This window comes from Oryctolagus cuniculus, chromosome 4, assembly GCF_964237555.1.
Source record: "Oryctolagus cuniculus chromosome 4, mOryCun1.1, whole genome shotgun sequence".
Lineage (NCBI taxonomy): Eukaryota > Metazoa > Chordata > Mammalia > Lagomorpha > Leporidae > Oryctolagus > Oryctolagus cuniculus.
This window is the reverse complement of record NC_091435.1, coordinates 129,557,850-129,585,347: the sequence shown is the minus strand read 5'-3', so window position 1 is coordinate 129,585,347 and position 27,498 is coordinate 129,557,850. Positions and strand designations below refer to the sequence as shown.

Below are 27,498 nucleotides of genomic sequence, written 5' to 3'. Positions count from 1 at the left end.
GGACTAAGTGTCAAAGGGAGCACATAAACAAGTCTAGTACCTGCTAACATTAACCGATAGAATAAATAAAGGGGAGAGTGATCCAACATGGGAAGTGAGATACTCAGCAGACTCATAGAATGGCAGATGTCCTAAATAGCACTCTGGCCTCAGAATCAGCCCTAAAGGCATTCCAATCTGGCTGAAAAGCCCATGAGAGTATTTCAGGCATGGAAAGCCAAGACACTCTGGAAAAAGATCTCTGTGAGTGAGATCCCAGTGGAAAGAACAGGTCTTCAAAGAAGGAGGTACCTTTCTCTGAAGGGAGGAGAGAACCTCCACTTTGATTATGACCTTGTCTAAACAAGATAAGAGTCGGAGAACTCAGAGGGCTTCCATAGCCTTGGAAACTCATGACTGGAGCATAGGGAGATTACTGATGCCATAGACAGGAGTGTCAATTGGTAAAGTCAACAACAGGAGTCACTGTGCACTTACTCCTCATGTAGGATCTCTGTCCTTAATGTGCTGTGCATTGAGATTTAATGCTATAATGAGTACTCAAACAATATATTTCACTTTGTGTTTCTATGGGGGTGCAAACTGTTGAAATCTTTTTTTTTTTTTTTTTTTTTTTTTTTTTTTTTTTTTTTTGACAGGCAGAGTGGACAGTGAGAGAGAGAGACAGAGAGAGAAAGGTCTTCCTTTGCCGCTGGTTCACCCTCCAATGGCCGCCGCTGCAGCCGGCGCACCGCGCTGATCCTGGCAGGAGCCAGGAGCCAGGTGCTTTTCCTGGTCTCCCATGGGGTGCAGGGCCCAAGCACCTGGGCCATCCTCCACTGCACTCCCTGGCCATAGCAGAGAGCTGGCCTGGAAGAGGGGCAACCGGGACAGAATCCGGCGCCCCAACCGGGACTAGAACCCGGTGTGCCGGCGCCGCAAGGTGGAGGATTAGCCTATTGAGCCACGGCGCCGGCTGAAATCTTTACTTAATGCATACTAAACTGATCCTCTGTAAAAAAAAAAAAGAAATTATCAACTCCCAACTTGACTCTCACTGGGATTAAACATGACAATAGGTCTGAACTGATTTCATCATCATTTAAAAAAAATCATCTATTATTTTTCACTTTATATTTCTGTGTGGGAGCAAACTGTTGTAATCCTTACTTAATGTATACTAAGCTGATCTTCTGTATATTAAGATAATCGAAAATGAATCTTGATGTGAATGGAAGGGGAGAGGGAGCGGGAAAGGGGAGGGTTGTGGGTGGGAGGGACGGTATGGGGGGGAAGCCATTGTAATCCATAAATCGTACTTTGGAAATTTCAATTCATAAAATGAAAGTTAAAAAAAAAAACACTTAAAAAAAAAGAATTTATATGCTGAATTCATGAGTCTAAATGCCATAATTGACACATAGGTGGACATTGTTTAGAAAGGGGAATTTCTGGATAGCAATGTTTTTATTTGTTAAATTAAGATTTTTTATTTATTGCTTAGCATGGTCTTCTATTATGTTGTGTGGTGGATCAGAGTCCAGGATTTGCTGCTCAAAGGTTATGTCTGTTTACCATCCTGGCTGATTAGATACAGTTACAATGACATATGCACTGCTGTTTGGAATTGTGCTTCACAATTGGATGGTTGCAGGCTATGCTACAGGAATGGGTGGGGCTATAGGCTAGGTTACATGTTCAGGTGGAGATGTATGCTGGGTTCTGGGACTGGGCCAGGGCACTGGCTAGTGACCAAAATCCAGCAGATCTACTGACCCCGCTGCCTCTCTGGACAGGACCCGCACATCAGCTCTTCAGGTGGGCAGAGGCACTGGCTGAGATGTCTATTGGGGGTAACTGCTGTCCCGGCTTGCAGTGCTATTGCCAAGATGTATGCACTAGTTGCTGTGAGCTCCACTCCCTTTTTTGCCTCCAGGTGGTGTCTAGCTCTGCCAGTGCCCCTATTGTTTCTCATGATGTTAGATAGGAATGGTTTCCCTGGGAAGTTCCTCAGGTCAGTAGGTAAGTGAGTTGTCCACTCCAGTCTCTTCTCCAGAAGAGAAACTAACTGTAGACAGAGGAGCCTGGTTGCCAATGCTGTGTTAGCCTGGGAGAGGGGCAGCAAGGTCACAGTGAAAGTGGTCCTCTGACCCTTCTAAGGTAGCTTTTCTACATTTTTGTAATTACAAGAATTGCTTTAGCCTCATCCCTGTGCTCTGGGCTTTTTACAGAGGCATTCTTTTGTCTGAGAAATTGCTAGTTGTTTTTTCTGTGCATGGGTCTAAAGGAGAAAACTTGCTATTCTGCTGTTTTACTGACCAGATTTTTCTTTCTGATTATCTAGGATATTTGGATTTTTTTGGTATTATGGGTTATTATCTTTTGTTATATGCTGTACATTTTTATTATTAGCTTAATAGATTCTGATTCCTACTTAAATCTTTTTCTTTTGGTAGTAATCCTTTTTAGGATCAGCAGATAGGTACTGACCTACTTTTGTAGGCTGTAGTCCCAATGATGATTTAATTATCAGAGATTTTGAACGTCTTGATTAATCCGGTGCCATTTAGGGTCACACTAGTACCTGATAGCTCTGCCCGAGGGAAAATTAAGCTTCACTCACTGGAGTACTTAGAAAGTGACCCAAGACTGTGAAACTGGGTAAGGAAGACAAATATTTGCACTATGATGATGAAACGTCTTCCTAGTCATGGTGCTTGTAGCAGGATTTCAATTGCACCTGCTACTCAGCAATTCACTATTTCTGGGTGAGAGGAGAGCCTAAGACCACATAAACAGAGAGGCTTCCTGTGCTAGGCCAATGATTGTGATGGTATCACCCTTACAAGCAACACCTGGTCACTTGGTGTCTCTGGGTGGAGAAAAGGACTCTCAGGCTCAGATGAGAAGGGGAGCATTTACTGGGGCTTCTTCTTGGCAGGGGCATTTCTCTGGACAATGTTCTTACTACACCTGAGATTGTTGATGACACTCCACTGAGTCTTGTAATGGAACAAATCTGCCCGGTCACCTTCTGTTTGGAGGACAGCCAGTCCTGGGCTTCTGATGTTGGGTAGGGGCATTGAAAACGCCACACTGCTGTGTTGTTCCTTCAATCTGGGTTTTCTAAACAGTCCACTTGTTTCTTTCTGGTTTTTTTTGGAGTTTTCCTTCTTTTCCACTTACATTGCTTCTGGAAGTTAATTTTGTGCGTAGAAGGAGAAGGGGCAGGCAAGGGTCACACGATGCAGATGTATGAGCCTTTCAGCTATGGCTTTCTGTCCTGTGAACTGTAGCTATTTTGTGTCCCAGGATTTCCAAGTCTGTCTCCCAATCCCAGGAAATCATATTCACTTTTGACTTTCTCTTGAGTGCCCTGTATCCCCTGTGGATGCTACTGTCAAGAAGTTCTTTCAAGGCAGTGAAAGAGTAATCATGAGACTCTCCTTACCTGTTTATCTAAATGGATTTGAAACTTTTCAAGTCTAGTGTAAGGTTAACGCTACATATTTATTTCTGCTTTAGATAAGTGAATTCTGGGCTGTGAACAAGAATATCAATGTCCTCTTTTGTTTAAAGCTGAGCTAATCACAGTGGATTTTGATTTTCTCAATATTCTATGCCAAAGGGATTATCCTTGAGGCTGACTAAATGTCACCAGACAGGTTTTGTTTTGTTTTGCTACTTACCTCTTCCCACTAATATCTGCAAAACCACCAAAAGAAAAATTTTGTGATTCTATGCTCTTCCAAGGATTTGATAAAGTGACTTGTGCTGGGACAATGATGGTGTCCTAGGATGAAAGAAGACTTCTGCTAGCATTTTAAGTTGTTTGTGATCTCTGTGTAGTTGATAGGAAATACTATGAATTCGGCCTCAAAAAGACTGTGTGATTGCAGAACTGGTTACTACTGCCACTGTTAACCTTGGAACTGAATGTTAAGTCAACATGGCTAAAACAGTCATATCATTGCAGAAGGTGCACGTCTACCTTTGTCCTCCTATTTACCACTCAGTATATAATGGGATGACATTAAAGTCATCCCTATACAGAGGTTGGGAGAATATCATGTGGTGCAAAAGTCTGTGCTTTGGAGTGTCTTGTGTTCTGTTTGCTTATTATATTTACACTCCCTTACCAGAAAATATTGAAGAACCTTGGAAAGTAATGCTTGCGGATGCTGCTATAAAAATGACTTCAATTACGGTAATCACCTCCCCCCAATCTAGGGAACTGAGAGGCATTGTCACAAATACTTATACGTTTTCTTTCAGTCTCTGGAAGATATTTTGGTTTCCTTTTAGAACAAATTAGACAAATAAAATTCATATGTTTAATTAACAATATATTTACTTGAATCTGTACAAAGCAGGGAAAGAGATAAAATTCTTGCTGAGTCTTTATCTGAAGTCCACGTAGTGTCATAAAGATAAGAATTACACTATCTAACAGAAAATCTGGGGGATAGTTAAATAACTTGATTATATTTGACCTTCCTGAGGTAACTTAGTCTTATACATCTCTTAGAGCTTACATGTATAGTAACTGTTTTTACAACTTGATGTACATTTAATACTTTTACCGTCCTAATGTCTTTCTCTTTTTAAGTAGGTTTTCAAACTTTTATATCTCGGGAACTCTTTATATTCCTTAAATTACTAAGGACCTCAAAGAGCCTTTTTATGTATGTTATATTTATCAATATTAATTGCTTTAGAAATATAAGTAAATTGTATATTTTTACTAAAATGAAATGTATTTTAATAGGAAAAAGTAACTATGATAATGGCATTGTTTTCTATTTTTTCAATTTTATTTTATTTGACAGGTAGAGTTATAGACAGTGAGAGAAAGAGACAAAGAGAAAGGTCTTCCTTCCTTTGGTTTACTCCCCAAATGGCTGCTACGGCTGGCGCTGCACCGATCCAAAGCCAGGAGCCAGGTGCTTCTTCCTGGTCTCCCATGTGGAGATCATGGAGCCCAAACACTTGGGCCATCCTCCTCTGCCCTCCCGGGCCACAGCAGAGAGCTGGACTGGAAGAGGAGCAACCGGGACTAGAACCCGATGCCCATATGGGATGCCGGCGCTGAAGGCGGAGGATTAACCAAGTGAGCCATGGCGCCGGCCCCTCAAATTTCTTTAATATTTCTTTTTGGAGAATACCTGGATTCCCATATCTGGTTTTGCATTTAGTATGTTGTGATAGCTTATATCATGTATTCTCTGGAAAGCTCATTGTGTACAAACGAGGTAGTTAGAATTTTTAAGAAGACAGGGTGAACCAGGGTATTGTGCACACTCTGATCTGTGTAAGTCCTTACAATTTGTCCTTTCCTTATCACATTAATGGGATCATACTGCACATGGCCTTTTGTTTGTCTGGCTTCTTTTACTTAGCACATCATTTTGAGAGTGATTTATGATGTTGAGTATCAAAAATTGAATAAGCTATACGGTTAGCATTCCAATATATAGATGTATCACACTTTGTCTGTAATAATCATTAAAGGATATTTAGGTTGGTTTTCACTTTAGGACAGTTATGAATAAAACTTCTGAAACATACTGGCTCTGTGTGAGCAAAAATTCCAATGTATATTGAACAAATACCTAGAATTAGATTTGTTGAGTCATACTGCAAACAGCTATTAAACCTTGTAGGAAAGTGAGAGTTTTCCAAAAAGACTTGCCACTTTGTATTCCCATCAGCAACATGTTTCAGTTCCAGTTGTCATGCATTCTTTCCAGCCCTTATTACTTTAATTTTTTAAAAAATTCAATTGTCTTTGTAAAAAAGAAATGGTGAGCTGAACATATGTATATTGGCTTCTTTCTGACTCCATTCTCTTCTCTTTATCTACACCTAGCATTTCAGCAGTACTACATAATATGGACTAACATAGTTTCTTGGGTAAATTTTAAAGTCAGATTGTAAGAGTTATTGATCTTTACCTTCAAAATGAAGTTGTTCAGTTTTAAAAATAATTTGATTATTTCCTCTCTAATTTTTCAAGTGAGAAGTCTCAAGTATAATTTTGGATTATTACATATTTATCTCCAATTACATGGGTTTTGCTTCATGCATTTTGGATGTCTATTACTAGAGGCTTGTTAATTTTTCATTATTTTCTTCTTGGTGAATAGCTTTTTCTTAATCATTATGCAATGTATGTCTTTATCCCTGACAGTTTTAATTAGATGGAGGCCTACTCTGACCTCTTAGCCACCATAATTTTATGTTAATTATGCTATATAAGCTATGGCCATTTGTAATATGACTCAACAAATCTAGTTCTAGGCATTTATTCATCATAAATTGGAATTATTGTTTACACAGAGCCTGTATGTATTTCAGAAGCTTTATTCTTATCTATCTCAAAGTGGAAACCAACCTAAATATCCTTCAACTGGTTAGTAGAGACAAACTGTGAGACATTCATGTATTGGAACACTAACTACATAGTTTATATAACTGTTTTATCCTGCTATTTTAAAATTATATCATTATATTTAAGACAAAGTTTTTATAGATAGCATATGAGGATGCTTCAAAAATTTCATGGAAAGTGGATTTAAAAAGTAAATGTATTTTGATTAAAATTTTTTAAATCCATGGATATTTTTTCCATAATACATATTTTCATGAACTTTTTGAAAACCCTGATATAATTATGTATTTGACTGTTTTTTAAAGCATCTCATTGTTCAGTATCTTGTATTATGATCTTTGACTTGTTTGCAGTTGGTACTAAAATTATATATTTTTTGTTTTAATTCTTCTTACTTAGTTTCTTGCCTTCCTTTAGGTTATGTGACTGGTATTTCATTTTAATTGTTATATTATATGCATATATATATTTCATCATGTTCTTTTGAAAATTGTATTTTCTACTGATCACAGTAACTTTTACAGCTTACTTAGACTTGTTTACTGCATTATGTAAAACATAGATATTTTAAACCACATCAGTTTCTTTACACTTTACCCCTTATAATTATCATTTATGTTGAATTTACACAGAAGGGCACTTCAAAAATCTCACAGAAAATGAAATAAAAGATAAATTTAGGGGCAGGCATTTTTGGTGGAGTTTAAGTTGCCTTTTGGGATGTCTAAATCCTATACTGGAGTACCTGGGTTTGAGACCTGGCTATTCTACTACAGATTCATCTTGTTGCTAATATGCTGCTTGGAAGGCAGAAGGTCCAGGTCCTTGGGTCCCTGCCACCCACATAGAAGACCTGGATTGAGTTCTAGGCTCTAAGCTTTGAAATCGCCCAGCCCTAGCTATTGTGTATAGTTGGTAAGTGAACCAATAGATGGAAGATTTCCCTCTGCCTCTCTGCTTTTCAAACAAAATTTAAAAAAATGAATAAAAGCTTAAAAATTAAACAGATTTATTTTGGTGCAAAAATTTTAAATCCATGCATTGTCTTTTCTGTTTTGTTTTTAAAATTTACTTTTTCCCTTTATTTAAACATCTTAAATAAAGCAGAAAATTGAAAAAGTTCAATCTGCACATATAGATTTAATGATTTTTAACATTTTGTCTAATTTGCTTCATATATAAACTTTATAAATACATATAAACATACATTCCATTTTTGAAGCAGAGGTGGATAAAATAATATCACATAATGTGAGATTAATGACACAAAGCATAAAAGGAGAGAAAAAGGTATATTACCTTAAAAAGAGCATAACTCAATGAAGGTAGCATGTAAATATGTATATACCAAAATAGTGTGACATTAATATGGCAAAATAATAATATAACAAAATAAAAAGAATAATATTCCAACATTAACATAAGAGAGAAACATGTGTTATTTGCCTTTCTGTGTCTGACTTATTTCACTTAACACAGTGATCTCCAATTGCATCCATTTTGTAGTAAATGTCAGGATTCCATTTTTTTATGGTCGAGTAATGTTCTATTTTGTAAGTATAACACATTTTCTTCATCCAGTAACCCACTGATGAACATTCATGTTAGCTGGAAATCTTTGCTACTGTAAATATTGCTGCAGCAAACATAGGGCATAAGTATCTCTTTCATATTCACTTTACTTTGAATATTTTCTTTGAAGTAGAATAGCTGGGTCATAGACATATGTGTTTAGTCTTCTGAAGAATCTCTATACATGGTTTCTACAATGGGTGTACTAATTTGGATTCTCACCAATAAAGTATGAGGTTTTCCTTTTATCCCCATCCTCACCAACATTTGTTATTTTTTTGACTCTTTGATAGCAACCGTTCTCACTGGAGTGAGCTGATATCACATTGTGGTTTTTATTTTATTTCACTGATGGCTATTGATACAAAGCAGTTTTTTTTTCATGTATTTGCTGGCCATTTGTATTTCTGAGTTTTTCCTTTTTAAGCATTGCCAAGCTTCTTGGATCTGTACTATTTAGTATATCTCAACAAATTGTAGGCATTTTAAGCCATTCCTTTGTCAAATATTTTTTCTATGGTGATAGTTCCCCTCTTTTTGGCTCTAATGTACAAGCATTAAACCTTTTATATGGTTCCATGGGTCCCTGAATATGCTCTATTTAATTTTTATTTTTACATTATACAATTTATTTTGATCTGTCTTCACATTCACTAAATTTTTCTCTGTCTTTCTTTTTCTATTGAGCCCACCCAATGAATTTTTTTATTTTATAGATTTTTGTTTTAGTTCTAAAATTTTCACTCAGTTACTCTTTACACTTTGTATTTCTTTCTTGAGGATGACTATGACTCCATTTACTGCAAGAGAACTCATCTTTACCTTTCAGAGGGTGGTTATAGCAGTTGCTTTGAATATTTGATTTCACATCTGGATTATCTCAAGATTTGTATCTGTTTATTGTGCTTTCCTTATGGTGAGGGTCTCAATTGTCTTGTTCCTTTTATGTCAAATAATTATATGTTACATCCTGGACATTTTGAATATTTTGGTATGAGACCAAAGGACCTTCTAAATTTCTACAAAGAGTATATTTTTCTTTGTTCTCATTTTGTATTGGGAGGCAATGTCATGTTAAATATAGGCTGAAAGATCTGTTCGTTCTTCTGTGGAAAAATTGACTTTTGAGTTTGTTGAGTTTTCAAAGCTTTTCTCATGCTATTTGTGTTTGTGTAATCTACCGCTTAGATGTTGGGCTAAGGATTGGCTACTTACTTACATTGCCTTCAATTATCAAAACCTTTGGGATGCTTCATTGATTTTTCTTAACACTATTCTGTTTGGTGCAATCCCAGAACATATGTCTTTTCACTTGTGGAATTTAGGAACACTCTTCCACAGTTCTTTCTTCTCTGGGGTTTCCCTCAACACTATGGCTCCAAGTATCTTCTTTTGCTTGTGTTTCTGACAAAAAGAATATTTCTACCTAGGGGTTTAGTTAACGATGATGTCACATACTTTCTTTTTTTATTTTTATTTTTATTTATTTTTTATTTTTTTGACAGGCAGAGTTAGACAGTGAGAGAGAGAGAGAGAGAGAGAAAGGTCTTCCTTTTCCGTAGGTTCACCCCTCAAGTGGGTGCTATGGCAGGCGCGCTGCAGCCAGTGCGCTGCGCTGATCTGAAGCCAGGTGCTTCCTCCTGGTCTCCCATGCAAGTGCAAGGCCCAAGGACCTGGGCCATCCTCCACTGCACTCCCGGGCCACAGCAGAGAGCTGGACTGGAAGAGGAGCAACCAGGACAGAATCCGGCGCCTTGACTGGGAGTAGAACCCGGGGTGCTGGCTCCGCAGGCGGAGGATTAGCCTATTGAGCTGCGGCACCAGCCTGTGTCACATACTTTCACATACTGGGATCCACTTTCAGGATGAAAGTTTGAAAGAAAAGTAAAGAAGAAATAATATTGGATCCCTTTTTATTCTTTGACAATCAACATCCCTTTTCACAGTTTCTCTGGCAAGAGAGTCTTCACACAGGATTTTACATGTTTGCACCTCCACTATGGTGAACAGACAGCTCCACCAAGGGAACCAGCCTTGGGTCATGGAGAGAGAGAAAAAGAGAAAAATAAGGGATATGAACATGGGGACCACAGCCTCCCTTCCCCCTACAGTCAAAACATGGTGAGGAATAAGACACATGAATCAGAACAATACCTGGAAATAGAGGGCTTCTCTTGGAACATTCGCTTTCACTCTCAGTGTGTCATTCTGGGGCTTAATGGCTTCAGGTAAAAGCTAGAAAAGAAAAAAATTGAAACTCACACACTCTCTTACGAATCTGCATTCAAGTTTTGACTTTCCACTTTATCCTCTTCAAAACTCCTTCTTCCTCTTCCACCTCCTCATCTTCTTTACTTTTCAGAGCATCCAGTTTCATTTGTATTGTTTGAAGATAGACATAATCAATAGAAGAGTGGTCTTAAATGAACTTGCTCCATCATGGTCAGAACTGAAAGTTATACACCAGAATGTATAATTTTAATCTTTCCATCAAAATAAGAGTCAACAATTTACAAATATATCTATTGGGTGCATATTCTTGAATTGAAAGCAAATAAATTAATAAGAAAACATCAAATTCATAAATATACTTGCATGAGACAAGTGCATTTTATTCATTAAAGGTATTCTAGAAGACCATAGCATAAACTGATTTGTAGTTAATCTGAAAATGTTTGCATTCCCTGAGTACATTCTTTGGCAAGGCATCTTAGGTAAGATGATTTTTCTATAATTTGGTTTTAAACATATTAATTCAGAGCTTATGGATGTTGAGAGAACAAAGCAAATAAATTATGGGACTTGCATTCAAGACTTCTTTGACAAATACTAAACAAATTAATAAAATAAAATGAGGGAAGAATGAAATTAATATCTTTTAATTTCTTCAATAACCTTGAGCTCTACCACTCACTTCATCTTCTGAGTTATCTATTAACAGATAGTAAGTAAGTATAACTGTTATAGAAGGAAATGACAAATGAAAGTAAAATAAGTAATCAGATTGGACCTACTGCTATAAGCAGACAAAATCAACAGAGTCATTGACAAGTCAAGTGAGAAATCTGGGTGACCTTGGGTATGCCAATGACTTTAGATATAACACCAAAGGTATGATCCATGAGAAATAATTTGACAAGTTGAATTTCATTAAAACCTCATTAAAAACTTCTACTCTGTGAAAGACAATAACAAGAGAATGAGAAGTTGTTTACAGCCCTTGTCTCTGATGTTGAGGGACACTGTCTTTTCTCCTCATATTGTTTGTTGAGCTCTTTAATTACTGTAGGGTTAATCTTGTAAGTATAAAGTAAACTGAAAATAGATTGTTGTAAAAATTAAGAGTTGGAATAGGAGAGAGGGGAGGAGGAAGGGTGGAAGCACAGGTATAACATTTCACAACCTAGGTCTCATTGTGTGTTTAACTAAGATCAGGGAATTGGGCCAAGCGATTTTTGAACACACACATCTAATTTTCTACATTCCCACAAGTGGAAGAGATGTTTGAGGAAATTGGATTGTTATTTTGTGAAAGACATAATGGAAGGAAGAATCTCTCAAATCAGGCATGTTACTTAGAAAGTAGGGCAGGACCAGCACTGTGGAATAGTGGGTAAAGCCATCACCTGCAGTGCCAGCATCCCAAATGGGCACCAGTTCGTGTCCTGGCTGCTCCACTTCTGATCCAGCTCTCTGGAGGAGGATGCCCAAGTCCTTGGGTCCCTGCACCTGCCTAGGAAGACCAGAAAGAGGCTCTTGGCTCCTGGCTTCATATCAGCACAACTCCGGCTGTTGCGGCCGATTAGGGAGTGAACCAGGGGATGGAAGACTCTCTCTCTCTCTCTCTCTCTCTCTCTCTCTCTCCCCCCCTCGCCTCTCTCTGTGTAATTCTGACTTTCAAATAAATAATTAAATACTCTTTAAAAATAAAAAGAAAGTAGGGCATTTTCAATGATAAAACTTTCTTATGCCATTTGACCTATGAACACCAATATTTTAGATTAACCATATTGCCATTTTGGGAGTGGCAATCTTTCATTAGAAGTGATGTGCAGGATAGACACTCTCAGTCCACCACTAAGTCATCTTCCATGTGTCAAAATATTGTCAACCTGCTTGCAGGTAACAAGTGGAGTTTGGGTTTCTGCTTTTTGTCTTTACAATAAGCCAGAAAAGTGAATCGATCCTAACTAATTTAAGGAAACGATAATAATGACTTTGATAATAACATTAGTGATGATGAGGCTGGGAAGTTTTTGATAACATTTGGGAAGCACATAAAATTTAAAAAAAGATAGTTACAATTTTAGTTTCTAGAGAAGTCAGCAGCACCAAAGAAGTTGGTAGCTAGCAAAAAAATAACAATAAAGCATTACATTTGCAAGGTGCAACTGTGGTGATAATTAATCTCTGTCCTTATTCCTTTTGTCTCTCTGCTTAAAATTTACTTTGCAAGAAAAACAAAGTTTTCCTTGGGCTTACTTCTCATCTCTTGATTAATGAATGGTTATCATCTTGATCAAATAGTCCATCAAAGGCTTCGACTAATAGAAAGATAGCAGTTCCCTAAAGTCAATTAGTACACTATTGCCAAAAGAAGTATTTATGTCTATTTTGCTTGTAAAGGTAACAGGCATCTACAATATAGCATTTTAAAGATTTATTTATTTATTTGAGAGAGAGAGAGAGAGAGTGAACCGCTGGTTCACTCCCCAATTGGCCGCAATGGCCAGAGCTGTGCTGACCCGAAGCCGGGAGCCGGGAGCCAGGATCTTCTTCTGGGTCTCCCACATAGGTGCAGGGGCCCAAGGACTTGGGCCATCTTCTTCTGCTTTCCCAGGCCATAGCAAAGAACTGGATCAGAAGAGGGGCAGCCTGTTCTCGAACCGTTGTCCATATGGGATGCCAGTGCCTCAGGCCAGGGCATTGATCTGCACCAGAGTGCTAGCTCCAGCATTTTAAATATTATCTCTCAGACCTTGTCTACTTCAAAACTATAAAGACAGTATGCCTTAGGAATCGCATGTGATATCTGTTTCACAAATCTTTGTATGTATGTGTGTGTATGTGTGTGTGCATCAGATTGAAAGCTTAATGGTATCAAAGCAACTTTAAAGAGGGCATATGTCGGCCGGCGCCGCAGCTCATTAGGCTAATCCTCAGCCTTGCGGCGCAGGCACACCGGGTTCTAGTCCCGGTCGGGGCACCGGATTCTGTCCCAGTTGCCCCTCTTCCAGGCCAGCTCTCTGCTCTGGCCAGGGAGTGCAGTGGAGGATGGCCCAAGTCCTTGGGCCCTGCACCCCATGGGAGACCAGGATAAGTATCTGACTCCTGCCATCTGATCAGCGTGGTGCGCCGGCCACAGCCCGCTGGCTGCGGCGGCCATTGGAGGGTGAACCAACGGCAAAGGAAGACCTTTCTCTCTGTCTCTCTCTCTCACTGTCCACTCTGCCTGTCAAAATAAATAAATAAATAAATAAATAGGGCATATGTCAGTACAAGTTTTGAGATGGTGTGACGCCATAAAACATATGTCACATATTGTACATTTATTCCACATTCATCTGTCATTTTTCAAGGTCAAAGTCAAGTTCTTTCTATCACAGAACTCCTGTTTGATTGTTTTCTCTTAGTAATCTCCTTTTCTTTAATTTCTAATATTTTTAAAGTTTTATTCACTTGAAAGGCAGTGTCAGAGAGAGACAGAAAGATAGATACAGATAAAGATGAGAGAGAGAGAGAGAGAGAGAGAGAGAGAGAGATCTTCATTTCACTGTTTCACTCCCCTAAATGGCTGCAAGAGCTAGGCCTGGGCCAGGCCAAAACCAAGAGCTGAGTCTCCCTTGTGGATGACAGGGGCCCAAGCACTTGGGCAATCCTTCACTGCCTTCCTGTTATCACTGCACTCCCAGTCATGTTATCAGGAAGCTGCAGTGGACCCAGAGCAGGTGGGACTCAACTCACACTCCAATACTGGATGCTGCCACTGTGAATGGCATCAGTTACAGCTCCACAACACTGACCCCTCATTTATCACAGGATTTTTTAAGTAATTTATTAATTAATTATATAGAAGAGAAGATGTACAGCACTGTGCTAGAAAAAGAGTTTACACCTTGATTTGCTAACTACTTTGATTAGTAAAATGGACTTCCATCATCATTATTAAAGTATCTGGGATAAATGAGTTGTCATGTATTGTAAAATCTTAGCATCCTCAGACACGCATAATCTTCAGTGCTCTGTCATGTTCTGTTGCAGGATTCTGTCGCTCCCCCTCTTCGTGGAGGAACGACACTAAACCCTGCCTAGGCTTCATATCCGAGTCACGGCACCATTATGTCGCTCCCCCTCTTCGTGGAGGAACGACACAGGACCCTGCGCTGTTCTTTCATCTGCTCGGCCCTCCCCGGGTTTGCTGCTGGTTCTTCCCGGGTTGGCTACTATCCCTTCCACCTCCGTGGAAGGGCAGTTCCCCCTGGCCACATTCCCCACTTCCGCAGGGGAGCGGCACACTGCCGGCCGGTTCTCTCGGGGGCTGCACGGGTGTTCCCCTTAGATGTTCCCCATAGATGTTCCCGGTGCATGCCATCTCTCTCCTCCTTTATAGTCCTCCTCCGCCAATCCCAACTCGGCTGCCCACACGCCGAGTACGCTGCTCTCCAATCAGGAGCAAGTCCTACAGTTAATTGGTTGAACTGGAGGCAGCTGTGCGGAAGCTGTTTACTTCTCTCCCAGCGCCATATTGTGGGAGAGCAGATGCATAGAATAAGTCTTAATTCCAGTAACTCAGTCTAGTCCGGGTTGCTCCCCACAGGATTCCTTCCATGTGAACTGTAAACAGACAATTTTGAAAATATCAAAAATGCTAAAGAGTGCTTTATTTCAATAGTATAAAATTTTTAAAAAATTCATTTTTTAACTTTTACTTAGTAAATATAAATTTCCAAAGTACAGTTTATGGATTACAATGGCTCCCCCCCCCCCATAATTTACCTCTCACTCGCACCCCTCCCATCTCCCGCTCCCTCTCCCATTCCATTCACATCAAGATTCATTTTCAATTATCTTTATATACAGAAGATCGATTTAGTATATATTAAGTAAAGATTTCATAAGTTTGCACTCACACAGAAACACAAAGTGTAAAATACTGTTTCAGTACTAGTTATAGAATTACTTCACATTGGACAACACATTAAGGACAGATCCCACATGAGGAGTAAGTACACAGTGACTCCTGTTGTTGACTTAACAATTTGACAATCTTGTTTAAGGCGTCAGTAATCTCCCTAGGCTCTCTTCATGAGTTGCCAAGGCTATGGAAGCCTTTTGAGTTCACCGATTTCGATCTTATTCAGACAAGGCCACAGTCAAAGTGGAAGTTCTCTCCTCCCTTCAGAGAAAGGTACCTCCTTCTTTGATGGCCCTGTTCTTTCCACTGGGATCTCACTCACAGAGATCTTTCATTTAGGTCTTCTTTGATCACACTGATAGGTCTAAGAGTCAAAGGGATCACACAAACAAGACTAGTGTCTGCTAATACTAACTGATAGAATAAAAAAGGGAGAGAACGATCCAACATGGGAAGTGGGATACACAGCAGACTCATAGAATGGCAGATGTCCTAAATAGCACTCTGGCCTCAGAATCAGCCCTTAAGGCAGTCAGATCTGGCTGAACAGCCCATGAGAGTATTTTAGGCATGGAAAGCCAAGACGCTCTGGCAAAAAAAAAAAAAATTCATTTTTAAGGAAAAGAGCATATTTGTAGCTAAAAATGGAAGCAATTTATTAACATATAGTTTTTACTAGGTGCTTTATACATTTTAAGTTAAATTGAATGACCAAAAATAAAATTTTGAGAATATTCATAGAAGGAAGTATAAAATCTGTTATTTCTAAAATAATTTTTACATAAAAGTTTAGAACTCAACCAACGTGAAATTCACTAGCAGTAAATTAACACTCTTGTTCTCAAATGCTGCCTACTTCAGATTTCCTAAGAAACAATAATGCTTGATTTAGGATGTGCAATTAGACTTCTGCAACACTATTATATTATTTAATTTTCCTTTATCACTACAACTTTATGTGCATTTGATTTTACTAAAAGTCATAAGGTTCTAAACTTTAACTTTTGTTCTGTTTTGATAGGCTCTGTTATTTGAAACTATAGGTGTCATGAAATATGAAGAATTATTTTTAATGTTATTGTCACTGGATTATACAAAACCAGTTTCAGACGAGAATGTTACAGTGACAGATACAGCATTTGGTGACATTCCAGTACGTTTGTACTTACCCAAGAGAAAATCAGAAAGACAGAGACCAGCTGTAATTTTTCTTCATGGTGGTGCCTTTGTCTTAGGAAGTTGCAGTAAGTACATTTTATTTAATATTTATATGTTTATTTGTTTTATACATGTTTTGATATTCATATTAAAATGTATTAAATGAATATATGTAATATTGATGGAAATTTATTGATATAATATTTATTTTTATGAGTATATGGATATACCATACTGAGATGGTAGACTATATCAATCACAGTTCACAGATATGTCTTCAAATAAAACTTGGCACACATAGTATATTATTTTAAGACATCTGTAAAAATATTTGATTTTAAATAAAGTTAGATTGATGGCATAGAATGGAAGGTTCAAACAGTAAACCTGAAACAAGTTTGAAATCACTAAAGGATCATACTTCAGGTTCAGTGAGCAAGATGTTTTAATGTTAGATCAGAAATGCTATAATTTGTAGTCACCAAGTAGCAAGCACCTATTCAAATTGTGGACTGATATACAACAATAACGCTGAGGCTTAGAATTTAATGCTTAACTTTTATCTAAAAAGAAAAGACCAAATATTGTCGCTCCCCGTCTTCGTGGAGGAACGACACAAAACCCTGCCTAGGCTTCCTATCCGAGTCACGGCACCATTATATTGCTCCCCCTCTTCGTGGAGGAACGACACAGGACCCTGCGCTGTTCTTCTGTCTGCTCGGCCCTCCCCAGGTTTGCTGCTGGTCCTTCCCGGGTTGGCTGCTGGTCCTTCCACCTCTGTGGAAGGGCGATTCCCCCTGCCACATTCCCCACTTCCGCGGGGGAGCGGCACACCGCCGGCCGGCTCTCTCGGGGGCTGCACAGGTGTTCCCCTTAGATGTTCCCGGTGCATGTTGTCTCTCTCCTCCTTTATAGTCCTCTTCCTCCAATCCCAACTCTGCTACCCACACGCTGAGTGCGCTGCTCTCCTGCAATCAGGAGCAGGTCCTACAGTTTATTGGTTGAACTGGAGGCAGCTGTGTAGAAGCTGTTTTCCTCCTCTCCCAGCGCCATTCTGTGGGGGAGCAGATGCATAGAATAAGTCTTAATTCCAGGAACTCAGTCCAGTCCGGGTTGCTCCCCACAGATCCCCCTTTCTTTTTATTTTTTGGCGTTGACACGCGCCTGTCTTCGGTGCCCCGCAGCACACACTCTGCTCTGCTTGCTAGAGTTGCCCACAGGTGCTTACAAGTCCTATCAATCAGGCAAACCGAATCCGGGTCCTCTCTTCGCCATGTTGTGAGGAGGTTTTTAGGCGCTGATGCGTGCCTGTGTTCGGTGCCCTGCAGCGCATGCTCTACTCTGCTAGAACTGCATGCAGGTGCTTACAAGCCCTATCAGGCAAACCGAATCCAAGCCTTCTCATTGCCGTATTGTGGGGAGACTTATTAGTGTTGGTTCATGCCTATCTTCGGTGACCTGCAGCTCATACTCTGGTCGAGCTGCCTACTGGTGCTTACCGCCTTACTAATCAGGCAGACCGAATCCAAGGTATTGTGGGGAGACTTATTGATGTTAATTCGTGCCTGTCTTCGGTGACCTGCGGCGCATAAGCTGCTAGCCGCCCGCAGGTGCTCATCGCCTCACTAATCAGGCAGACTGAATCCAAGCTCTCTCATTGCCATGTTGTGGGGTGACTTATTGGTGTTGATAACGTGCCTGTCTTCGGTGACCTGCGGCGCATAAGCTGCTAGCCGCCCGCAGGTGCTCACAGCCTTCCTAATCAGGCAGACCGAATCCAAGCTCTCTCATTGCTGTGTTGTGGGGAGGCCTTTCTCTATTTCTCTATCTCCGGGCATTCCTATTTCTCCTATTTTACATCTACCTTCCAGCATTCCTATTTCTCTCATTTTACTTCTAAACTTCTGTTTCTCTTATCCCTGCAGCTTCCCGGCGCCCGCTCCGAGGCTGCTTCTTGGTGGCTTCCCAGCTCTGAGCCACTTCAGCCCGCGCTTCTCTCATCTGTGCGGGCTCCTGGCTCTGCGCGGCTCTGCTTCGCGCGCACACTCCGCGGTCTCCACGCCCCTTCGCGTCTGAACCACGGCCTCGCGCCAGCCCCGCGTTCCCTATCTATTCACGCCCCGTGCTCTCTCTGCACGCGGCGGCTTCCGCGAATCACACAGCGTAGCTCACGTTTCCGCCACCACCGGTATTCAGTCCAAGTTCCCCGGACTAACCTGGCGAATTCCAACCTGGGGGCCCACGTCTCTGCCTCTGGTTCCAGATCTTCGCCTCTTGCTCCCCGGGCTGACTTGAAGAATTCCAAGATGGCTTCCGTTTCCGCCTTGGCCTGCACTCACGGCTTCATCCTCCCTAACATTTTTCTCTACCCGGTATGTTTCCCTAAGTTTTCTTCCAACAATATTCCTCCCTCATTTCTCCTGGCCTCTCCCCACAGTCCGTATCCAAGTCTAAGTTTCTTATAGGTTTCACTTTCACTTTCAACCTGCAGTCCGTATCTGAGTCTAAGTTTCTTCTTGCTTTCACTTTAAATCCTAACTTCTTTCCCACAGTCCGTATCCGAGTTATGCCTAGGCTTTCGATAGCTTCTTCCGGCACCTTTTCTGTCCGGCTTTTCCCTAGGCTCTTTGCTAGTCTCTCTCTCCGGTATTTTCCACTTCTTCCCGTTTCTTCCCTCTTAGGTTTCCTATCCGAGTCACGGCACCATTATGTCGCTCCCCGTCTTTGTGGAGGAACGACACAAAACCCTGCCTAGGCTTCCTATCCGAGTCACGGCACCATTATGTCGCTCCCCCTCTTCGTGGAGGAACGACACAGGACCCTGCGCTGTTCTTCTGTCTGCTCGGCCCTCCCCGGGTTTGCTGCTGGTCCTTCCCGGGTTGGCTGCTGGTCCTTCCACCTCTGTGGAAGGGCGATTCCCCCTGCCACATTCCCCACTTCCGTGGGGGAGCGGCACACCGCCGGCCGGCTCTCTCGGGGGCTGCACAGGTGTTCCCCTTAGATGTTCCCCTTAGATGTTCCTGGTGCATGCCGTCTCTCTCCTCCTTTATAGTCCTCCTCTGCCAATCCTAACTCGGCTGCCCACACGCCGAGTACGCTGCTCTCCTCCAATCAGGAGCAGGTCCTGCAGCTTGTCAAGTTGGTGAGAGGCAGCTGGGTAGAAGCTGTTGCCTCCTCTCCCAGCGCCATATTGTGGGAGAGCAGATGCATAGAATAAGTCTTAATTCCAGGAACTCAGTCCAGTCCGGGTTGCTCCCCACAAATATAACTGGAAAATCAGCTCCTTTCTTGAAATCTGCATTCCCATCTAATATTCAGTGATGATTCCAAGAGGTGCAGTTGAATAGCTCACTCACACATGCACACTCCATTCATACAATGTTTTTTAGACTGTTGGTGAATATTACAGTCACTACCCAACAAAGATTTCAAAGGATATTATACTAGGTACTTAGAAGATATAAAGCAAGTTATATGATGCCTTTCTTCAAAGAACCCTTAGTCTGATCATTATATTCAGAATTTTGGTTCCATGCTCCATAACATTTAAAAACAAGCAAACATGCTTTTGCAATCAATTGGGTGGCCAGCTTTCACTTTGCCAGGTAAACACCTACTCAGGATATTATTGCCACAATTTTGTAGGTGAGGAAACAGATATAGAAGATGAAGTAATTTTGCCAAAGTCCTAAGCTAGCAAGTGCTGAAATCAATGGTCAAGCCCAGGCATATTGGTAGGACCTCAGATTTAATCATTGAATTACTCATGAGGCCATCCCATCATGCTCTCAATGTGGCTGAAAGATGCTGTTTCAGAGGTAGATGCTTCCTCCCGGCTCCCTCAATGTTATCACTCAGCTTTCAGCACTCTCCCCAAGCCTATCTCCTCCTTCTTCATCAGTTACCGAGTATGTATGTTCATAAATTCTGCACCTTGTCATGCCACTCCCCTGCTCCCTGCCACCCACAACATACATCTTAAATATCATTCGTACCTTAAGTATCCTATCCTTTATTCTTTCTACATAAGCCTTATGAAAGAATATTTTAATCTCTATTTTGCTAGAGATCAAATTTCCTCCTATTTCATCTTTTGATTTTATCAATATTTCTCTTTTGTTCTTCTATCTACAAACATGCTACTTGATTAATTTTTTTCAAGTTGTGTAATTTGAGGATAGCCATTCTACTCTATTTTGCTGAAACTGTTGGTTCCTTTGGTTTCTGTCAAATAAGTTTCTTTGAAATTTTTTGTGTCTCCTTTCCCTGTCTCTTCATTTACCCTTCTCTTTGAAACAAAACAAACACTGAAAAACAGGTTCTCTCTTTACTCTTTACAAATGCTTGTGTTCCCCAGTAGTTCATCTTCAGTTTTTTTTTTTACCCTAAAATATCCTTTTATTTTGCCTTTAATACCCTCCTCCCCACATTCATGTTGAATTTTGGCTCTGTGTCTCCTTTATAATAATATTCCTTAACATTAGAGCAATATAAACAGCTGCTGAAAAACGCAGTACAGCTGGGAGAATCACAGCTGATCTCAGTTTAACACAATCTCTAGCTTAACCCAGCTAAGAAACAATAAAATGGGGTTAAACCTAACACATTCCGAGATCAGACAAGATTGGGCGCGTTCAGGGTTAACACATTCTCAAGGTTAGCAAACATAATCATTTCTACCTTCTAATAGTTCCAGAAAATAAAGGAACAACAACGATAACTCCAAAAAATAAGTAAAGAAAATGCTCCTCAGCTTTTTTTTCTGTCAGTAAATGGCCACAATGATCAATTAAATGATCAATTACAATTAAAGTCCTTTTATTGTCATCATTTCTTCTACACATCTTCCCATTTCCATCCATGGTAAAGACAATTATTGATAATTTAGATTCCTTTCTGTTGTGTATTCTTTTCTTATTTACTACCATGTCCTCATCTGTATAGCTCTATTACTGATTTTTGCTTTAGGATTTGCAAATATGGCTGTATGTATAATCTTACTATATGTTTTAAGTATTATCCACCACTTGTAGATAAAGAAACACTTAGTGTAGCATCCAAGTTCAGAGACCTATTTTCCTCTGTTATCCAATTTTCAGCCCCCTTCTCCTCTCTAAATTTTAATCTCAATTGTATGTAATGGTACTTATTTCCTTGACATCTCCATATATTTTCATGAGTTTTGACCTTTAAATATCTTTCCCTACATTATCCTTCCCCATATGATAGCAGCCATCATATCCTTATCTTTCAATCATTAGTACATGCCAGACAGCCTTCTGCAGATTGAATGCTGAATTAGTGCCTGTTGAATGAATGAATAAATATATATCGAATGAAAGAAATTTTGACATTAACTTCGAATGGTATTTTATCACAAATTTTACCCAATCTTGTTTATCTTTACACTGCTTTTGTTTTAAGTATTTAACAACCACATTTAATCCGTAATTAGCTTATATATAATACTGATATAGTATTACCTTCAGCTTAATTCCAGGTTCTGTCTTATTCTGTCATAACAGAGTTTTATTGGATGGAATGATAGTTAAGTGTTTCAGTTACAGAGTATGAAGATACACTTTCTTTGTTCTCAGTTCTTAAAATACCGAGAAGTAGACATTTAAAAAGGGGAGCGTCCATATATTGTATCTACTACTGATAAAATCTTGGAGAACGAGTCCATAGGTCTTGCTAATGGGTTATCCTTGATTATTAGCTATTTACTAATAGCTATATGCACAACAACAGCTTCTGGTTGATATAACCAGTGAGGGAAAGGAGCACAGCATGACATATCTGGGCCATCTATGGTGTCTGATGCCTATCAAAGTATGCAGCACAGTGAACCTGGAAGGAACGTTTGGACACCAACCAAATGCATCAACAGGGCATGACAAACTTCCTCACTAATTGTTACCAATCATGTATCTTTTCGCTGACTTTGGTGAGGAATGATTTAGTAGGTGAAAGGTCAGTAAGGTTTTGTTACTCTGTCAGAAGTCCCTGCACTTGGCAATAGAATTGAGGACCATGGGGGATTCCATCAATTAACCAAATCCATATTTCTACCAGATTTCATGAGTATGAGTGGTTTTCCAATGCTCTTTATTTACACAGTTTACTTTTATGTTTGTTTGTTTATTTATTTTCAGAGCAGACACCTTATGACTCCCTGAGTAGACGGACAGTCAACAAACTTGACGCTGTTGTCGTTGGAGTGGAGTAAGAGAAAAATATTTAAATATATTTATTAATACTACAGATCCGAATGCCTTAAAGGCTGATTCTGAGGCCAGAGTGCTGTTTAGGACAACTGCCATTCTATGAATCTGCTGTGTATCCCGCTTCCCATGTTGGATGGTTCTCTCCCTCTTTTATTCTATCAGTTAGTATTAGCAGACACTAGTCTTGTTTATGTGATCCCTTTGACTCTTAGACCTATCATTATGGTCTATTGTGACCTGAAATTGATCACTTGGACTAGTGAGGTGGCATTGGTACATGCAACCTTGATGGGATTGAATTGGAATCCCCTGGCACATTTCTAACTCCACTACTTGGGGTAAGTCAGCTTGAGCATGTCCCAAATTGTACATCCCCTCCCTCTCTTATTCCCACTCTTATATTTAACAGAGATCACTTTTCAGTTAACTTTAAACACCTAAAAATAATTGTGTATTAATTACATAGCTCAACCAATGGTATTAAGTAGAACAAACAAAAATACTGAAGAGCCCATGAGAGTATTTTAGGCATGGAAAGCCAAGACACTCTGGAAAAAAAAAAAAAAACCTAAATGAAAGACCTCTGCGAGTGAGATCCCAGTGGAAAGAACGGGCCATCAAAGAGGGACGTACCTTTCTCTGAAGGGAGGAGAGAACTTCCACTTTGACTGTGGCCTTGTTGAAATAAGATCAAAGTTGGCGAGCTCAGGGGGCTTCCATGGCCTTGGCAACTCATGACTAGAGCCTGGGGAGATTGCAGAAGCCTTAAACAAGAGTGTCAAATTATTAAGTCAACAACAGGAATCACTGTGCACTTACTCCCCATGTAGGATCTCTGTCTTTAATGTGTAGTTCAATGTGAATTAATGATATGACTAGTGCTCAAACAGTATTTGGCAATTTGTGTTTTGTGTGGGGGCAAACTGATGAAATCTTTACTTAATATATACTAAATAGATCTTCTGCATATAAAGATAATCGAAAATGAATCTTGATGTGAATGGAATGAGAGAGGGAGCAGGAGATGGGAGGGTTGCAGGTGGGAGGGAAGTTATGGGGGAGAAAAAGCCATTGTAATCCATAAACTGTACTTTGGAAATTTACATCTACTAAATAAAAGTTAAAAAAATTTATTAATACTACAATCCTTGTCTTGTTGACACAAGTTTTATTTCCAAAGCAAATCACCCAAACCTCAAAAATGACTTGACCCTAGGCTTTTGCAGTTTCTATCGATATTTTTATTAGCATTATATGTTTCCTTCAAATGGTCAAGTCTACCTTGACTACTCTGAGGGATACAAGAGAGTGAATGTTGTTGGCAACAAGCTGAGATAATCTATAAGGACATAAAGCTCAGGTTCTAGAGGACTGATTTAATCACCAGGTAACATACCTAGAAATGGGAAGCTTACCATTGAACATTTGGGATGCTATGTTTAGGTTGAACTGGGAATAAAAGGATAAATTGTGTAGACCTCTTTAGTTAGAGGAACATCAGGTGACAAAAGTTGAACTATCTGATCATGTCAAGTTATTCTCAGAGCAAGAGATTTTAATATATTATGCTTTTTGTCCAAATTTCCAAGAATATGCCAGAGAGAATTGTGAAAGTCCAGCACTTACTGACTAATTTGAGTGTACTCTGGACTTTTAAACCACCATTTTCAGCAGAAATGTGCTCAGAGACCGGTAGCCAGATGCTGAGGAGACAATGTGGTGGCACGACTTGGCTGAAGAGCAGTATAATGAACGTCAAATAAAGCATACAAATAGAATCAGTGCTGCCCTGGTCATTATTACTCTTTTATAGTAACCAGAGTTTTAATTAAAAGATAGCCTAAGATTCCTTTTATTATTTTAATTCAGGATATCACTTCATTATTTTTTTAAAGATTTATTTATTTACTTGGGACTGGGCCAAGCTGAAGCCAGGCTAGAATGTCATTTGAGTCTTCCATGTGGGTGCAGGGGCCCAAGCACTTGGACCATCTTCTGCTGCTTCCCCACATGCATTAGTAGGATGCTAGATCAGAAGTGGAGCAGCCATGGCACGAACCAGTGCCCATATGGGATGCTGGCATTGCAGGAACTGACTTAACCTGCTGTACCACAATGCCAACGACACTTCATCATTTTTAAAATGATGATATATGTTGTACTTGACCTAAAAATTCTATCAATTACTTAATATATTTATTGTTATTTATCCTGAAGAACATTTAAGGTAACAATTACATTTTTATATTACTAGGTTTAGATTATGTAATATTTTAGATACAAATTACAGTGTGATGAGGTTTCAAAGAGCTATCTGACCAACATTAAATGGTTGGTATTGAGATATTTATAATTCTCTAATTCTTATGGCTATTGTGATTAATACTATAGATATATTTAAAAAGGCAATCAAATAGGAGTGTGTCTGTAACAGAAGATAATGTATATGTGTTTCTATGCCCATATGTATATATATGTATTTACATATACCTATACATAGGGTACTTCAAAAATTTTGTGGAAAAATGGAATTAAAAGTATGAATTTATTTTGGTGCAAAAATGTTTTTGACACAAGCATTTCATAATACAAATTATCCATATATTTGAAATTTTTTTCTTTAAAATTTTACAGTAAAATAAATTTATACTTTTAATATAATTTTCCACAAACTACATATATATATATACATATACATATGCATTAAAAGATACTGCAATAATTTGTTTTACAAATGAACATGCAATAATTAAGAAAAATCTCCTTGCCATACTTATTTTAATTCCATGAGTTTTTAAAATCAAATGTTTACATAGTGCTTATGAAATGAAATAAAATATACTGTTTCACAGATTTTTGATTTTCATAAATTTGTAATGTAAGACACCGAAAAAAGTTTTCTCCTGGATTTTTTGCTTCTAAAATGTCCTCTGCCTTCCCATCAATGGTTCTGAAACTTCTGAGTCACCTACCACATTAAGAACTGGATGAATGCTGCTGAACAGCTTTACCACTAGTTGTTCTTGTGCTGAATATCTTCCATGCATAGATCCTTTCTCTCTCATCCCTGCAGAACATACATTTTACAACTTTTATGCCAGTAATCACTTCTGACTTTAAAATACAAGTTAGTAGTAAGCCCAGGTTTGATGAAGTTAAAGATTTGAAGCACAACCAGTTTTGATCAGTGGATCTGTTGGCTGATTTAGATTCACAGCCTAAGCTTAGTCATGCATGCTTTGTGGCTCTGTTTTTTTTTTTTTCTCTCCTGAAGCTTCAGATTAGCTCCTCAATATCAATTCCCAGTTCTCCTTGAAGATGCGGTTTCTGCGGTCAAGTTCTTTCTACAGGATAACGTTGTTGAGAAATATGGAGTGGATCCCACCCGAATCTGTTTAACTGGAGATAGTTCCGGGGGTATGCTGGCCGCAAAAGCAACTCAACTGGTATGTTTATAACACACACACACATATGCACACACACACATATGCACATACACACATCACATATTCTAGCACAAAAGAATAATTTTATTCTATTTACAATATTTGTATGAGTCTTAGTCTTATACTTTGACCTGGGGAATGGAAAAGAACCCACTCCTAACCAAACAACTCTCTATCCTTCTTTGCATAATTTTGCCTTTAGATAGATATGGCTTTAAAAGCTCTGAGGGGGCAATAAATATAATGCTGAATAAGCCTATTTACTCTTATAATTTTAAGAAAAATACTGCAATGCTTAGGAACCAGTATTTAAAATGACTTGGTGCTTATTTTTCTCTGTAAGTAGTTGTAAGATCTTCTTAGCAATTAAATTCATTGCAATTGATGTTTTAGACCCTGAAGGATATCTTAAGATAACATTTGGGCCATGTGTCATACCTATATAGAAAAACCACTACTGTGATAAAGAGAAAAATGGTCTCATGTTAAAAAAACACTTTCTGTGTGTATTGAAATAGCTCACCAAACAAATGATATGTTTTTAAATGGATTCAGGCCAATACATAGTTCTCACCTTTGAAACTTTTTTTAATGGAACAAAATTAGCCTAAGCAGAGAGGTACTATTACAGTGTGCAGACTGACCTCTACTTACAAAGTGAATATGGTCTCAAAAGTTCATTAAGTTGTTTTTACAACTTTAAATAAAAATAAAACAAAATGAATGATAGTGATCTCTTGACATCACATTTAGTATGCAAAACAAGGAAAATAAGCCTACATCTCCTTCTTTTCATCATCTCAGAGCTGCCCTGCTATGAATCTTCATGCAAATGAAGCCAATGGGTTTTGACTATGGTTTAAAATCTTCCCTGTCTGTGTTGAGAACATCTTTGGCATCAACAAATCCACCAGCAGGGATTTAGCCAGAGAAAGTTCTTAACACAGGGAGGAAGCAATTCTGGGAGAACTTGGCTAGTGTAGAGGGCAGAGGAAGGGGTTGGGTGCATATATCTAGTTTTTCTTGGAACATAGGTCTGTATGCAAGAAATCTACATACTTTACTTTTGCTTTTGGTTCTTTGAAGTTGACTCCAATAGCATCAGTAGTGTATAGCATCTCTCTCTAGACTAGTCACTTCCCATTTTAAGACAACTTCCCCTTCCATTATGAAATTATTGCATAATTCTAATTAATAACATAAATTCCAAATATACCAACCCATATGAAGTTATAAAAGCTCAAAGCCTTCTCTGGAGTTATTTATCTTAATGCTCCATTTGATGGGACCCTCATTATACAAATAGAGGCTTTGTGAAGAATATAGTAAGTTATCAGCAAACCTCTAGAGCAGGAAGTGGTTTTTCTGAAAGAAAAACACAAAAAAGAGAGGAGACGCTCAAAAGACATATAACCAAGTTTTAAATAAGCACATAACTCATTATTAACAAATTTTATTGTGAATTATAGTGTAAAGAAATTCTTGGGATATGTCACTTTTTCCATATTCAGGCTTAGTACCTTCAGATAGTTTCTCAGAGGTGGAAAATCATAATGACTAAGGCTAGAAGACATATTTTTGCCAAACAAA

The 27,498-nt window shown here is 39.1% G+C and overlaps 1 protein-coding gene and 1 long non-coding RNA gene across 10 annotated transcripts in view; one reads left to right on the top strand and one right to left on the bottom strand.

Annotated features, from left to right (window-relative positions):
* The first annotated feature begins 4,048 nt into the window (after nucleotides 1-4,048).
* Nucleotides 4,049-27,498, top strand: part of LOC100346730 (arylacetamide deacetylase-like 2) — a 31,538-nt gene continuing 8,088 nt past the window's right edge. The window contains exons 1-4 of the mRNA XM_002716282.4: nucleotides 4,049-4,186; nucleotides 16,099-16,321; nucleotides 22,391-22,460; nucleotides 25,737-25,908. Of these exons, the coding sequence (XP_002716328.3) occupies nucleotides 4,049-4,186; nucleotides 16,099-16,321; nucleotides 22,391-22,460; nucleotides 25,737-25,908 (603 nt within the window). The remainder of the gene's footprint in view (nucleotides 4,187-16,098; nucleotides 16,322-22,390; nucleotides 22,461-25,736; nucleotides 25,909-27,498) is intronic.
* LOC103350417 (uncharacterized) overlaps nucleotides 9,839-27,498 on the bottom strand; it is a 36,844-nt gene continuing 19,184 nt past the window's right edge. For 4 of the 9 annotated variants that reach the window (XR_011388126.1, XR_011388130.1, XR_011388127.1 and 1 more), the window contains 5 exons: nucleotides 27,129-27,273; nucleotides 25,435-25,529; nucleotides 23,096-23,226; nucleotides 10,097-14,776; nucleotides 9,839-9,975 (listed from right to left, as the gene is read on the bottom strand). This is a non-coding gene — a long non-coding RNA (uncharacterized lncRNA). The remainder of the gene's footprint in view (nucleotides 9,976-10,096; nucleotides 14,777-23,095; nucleotides 23,227-25,434; nucleotides 25,530-27,128; nucleotides 27,274-27,498) is intronic. The other 5 variants (XR_011388131.1, XR_011388132.1, XR_007924569.2 and 2 more) reach the window with 5 other exon arrangements.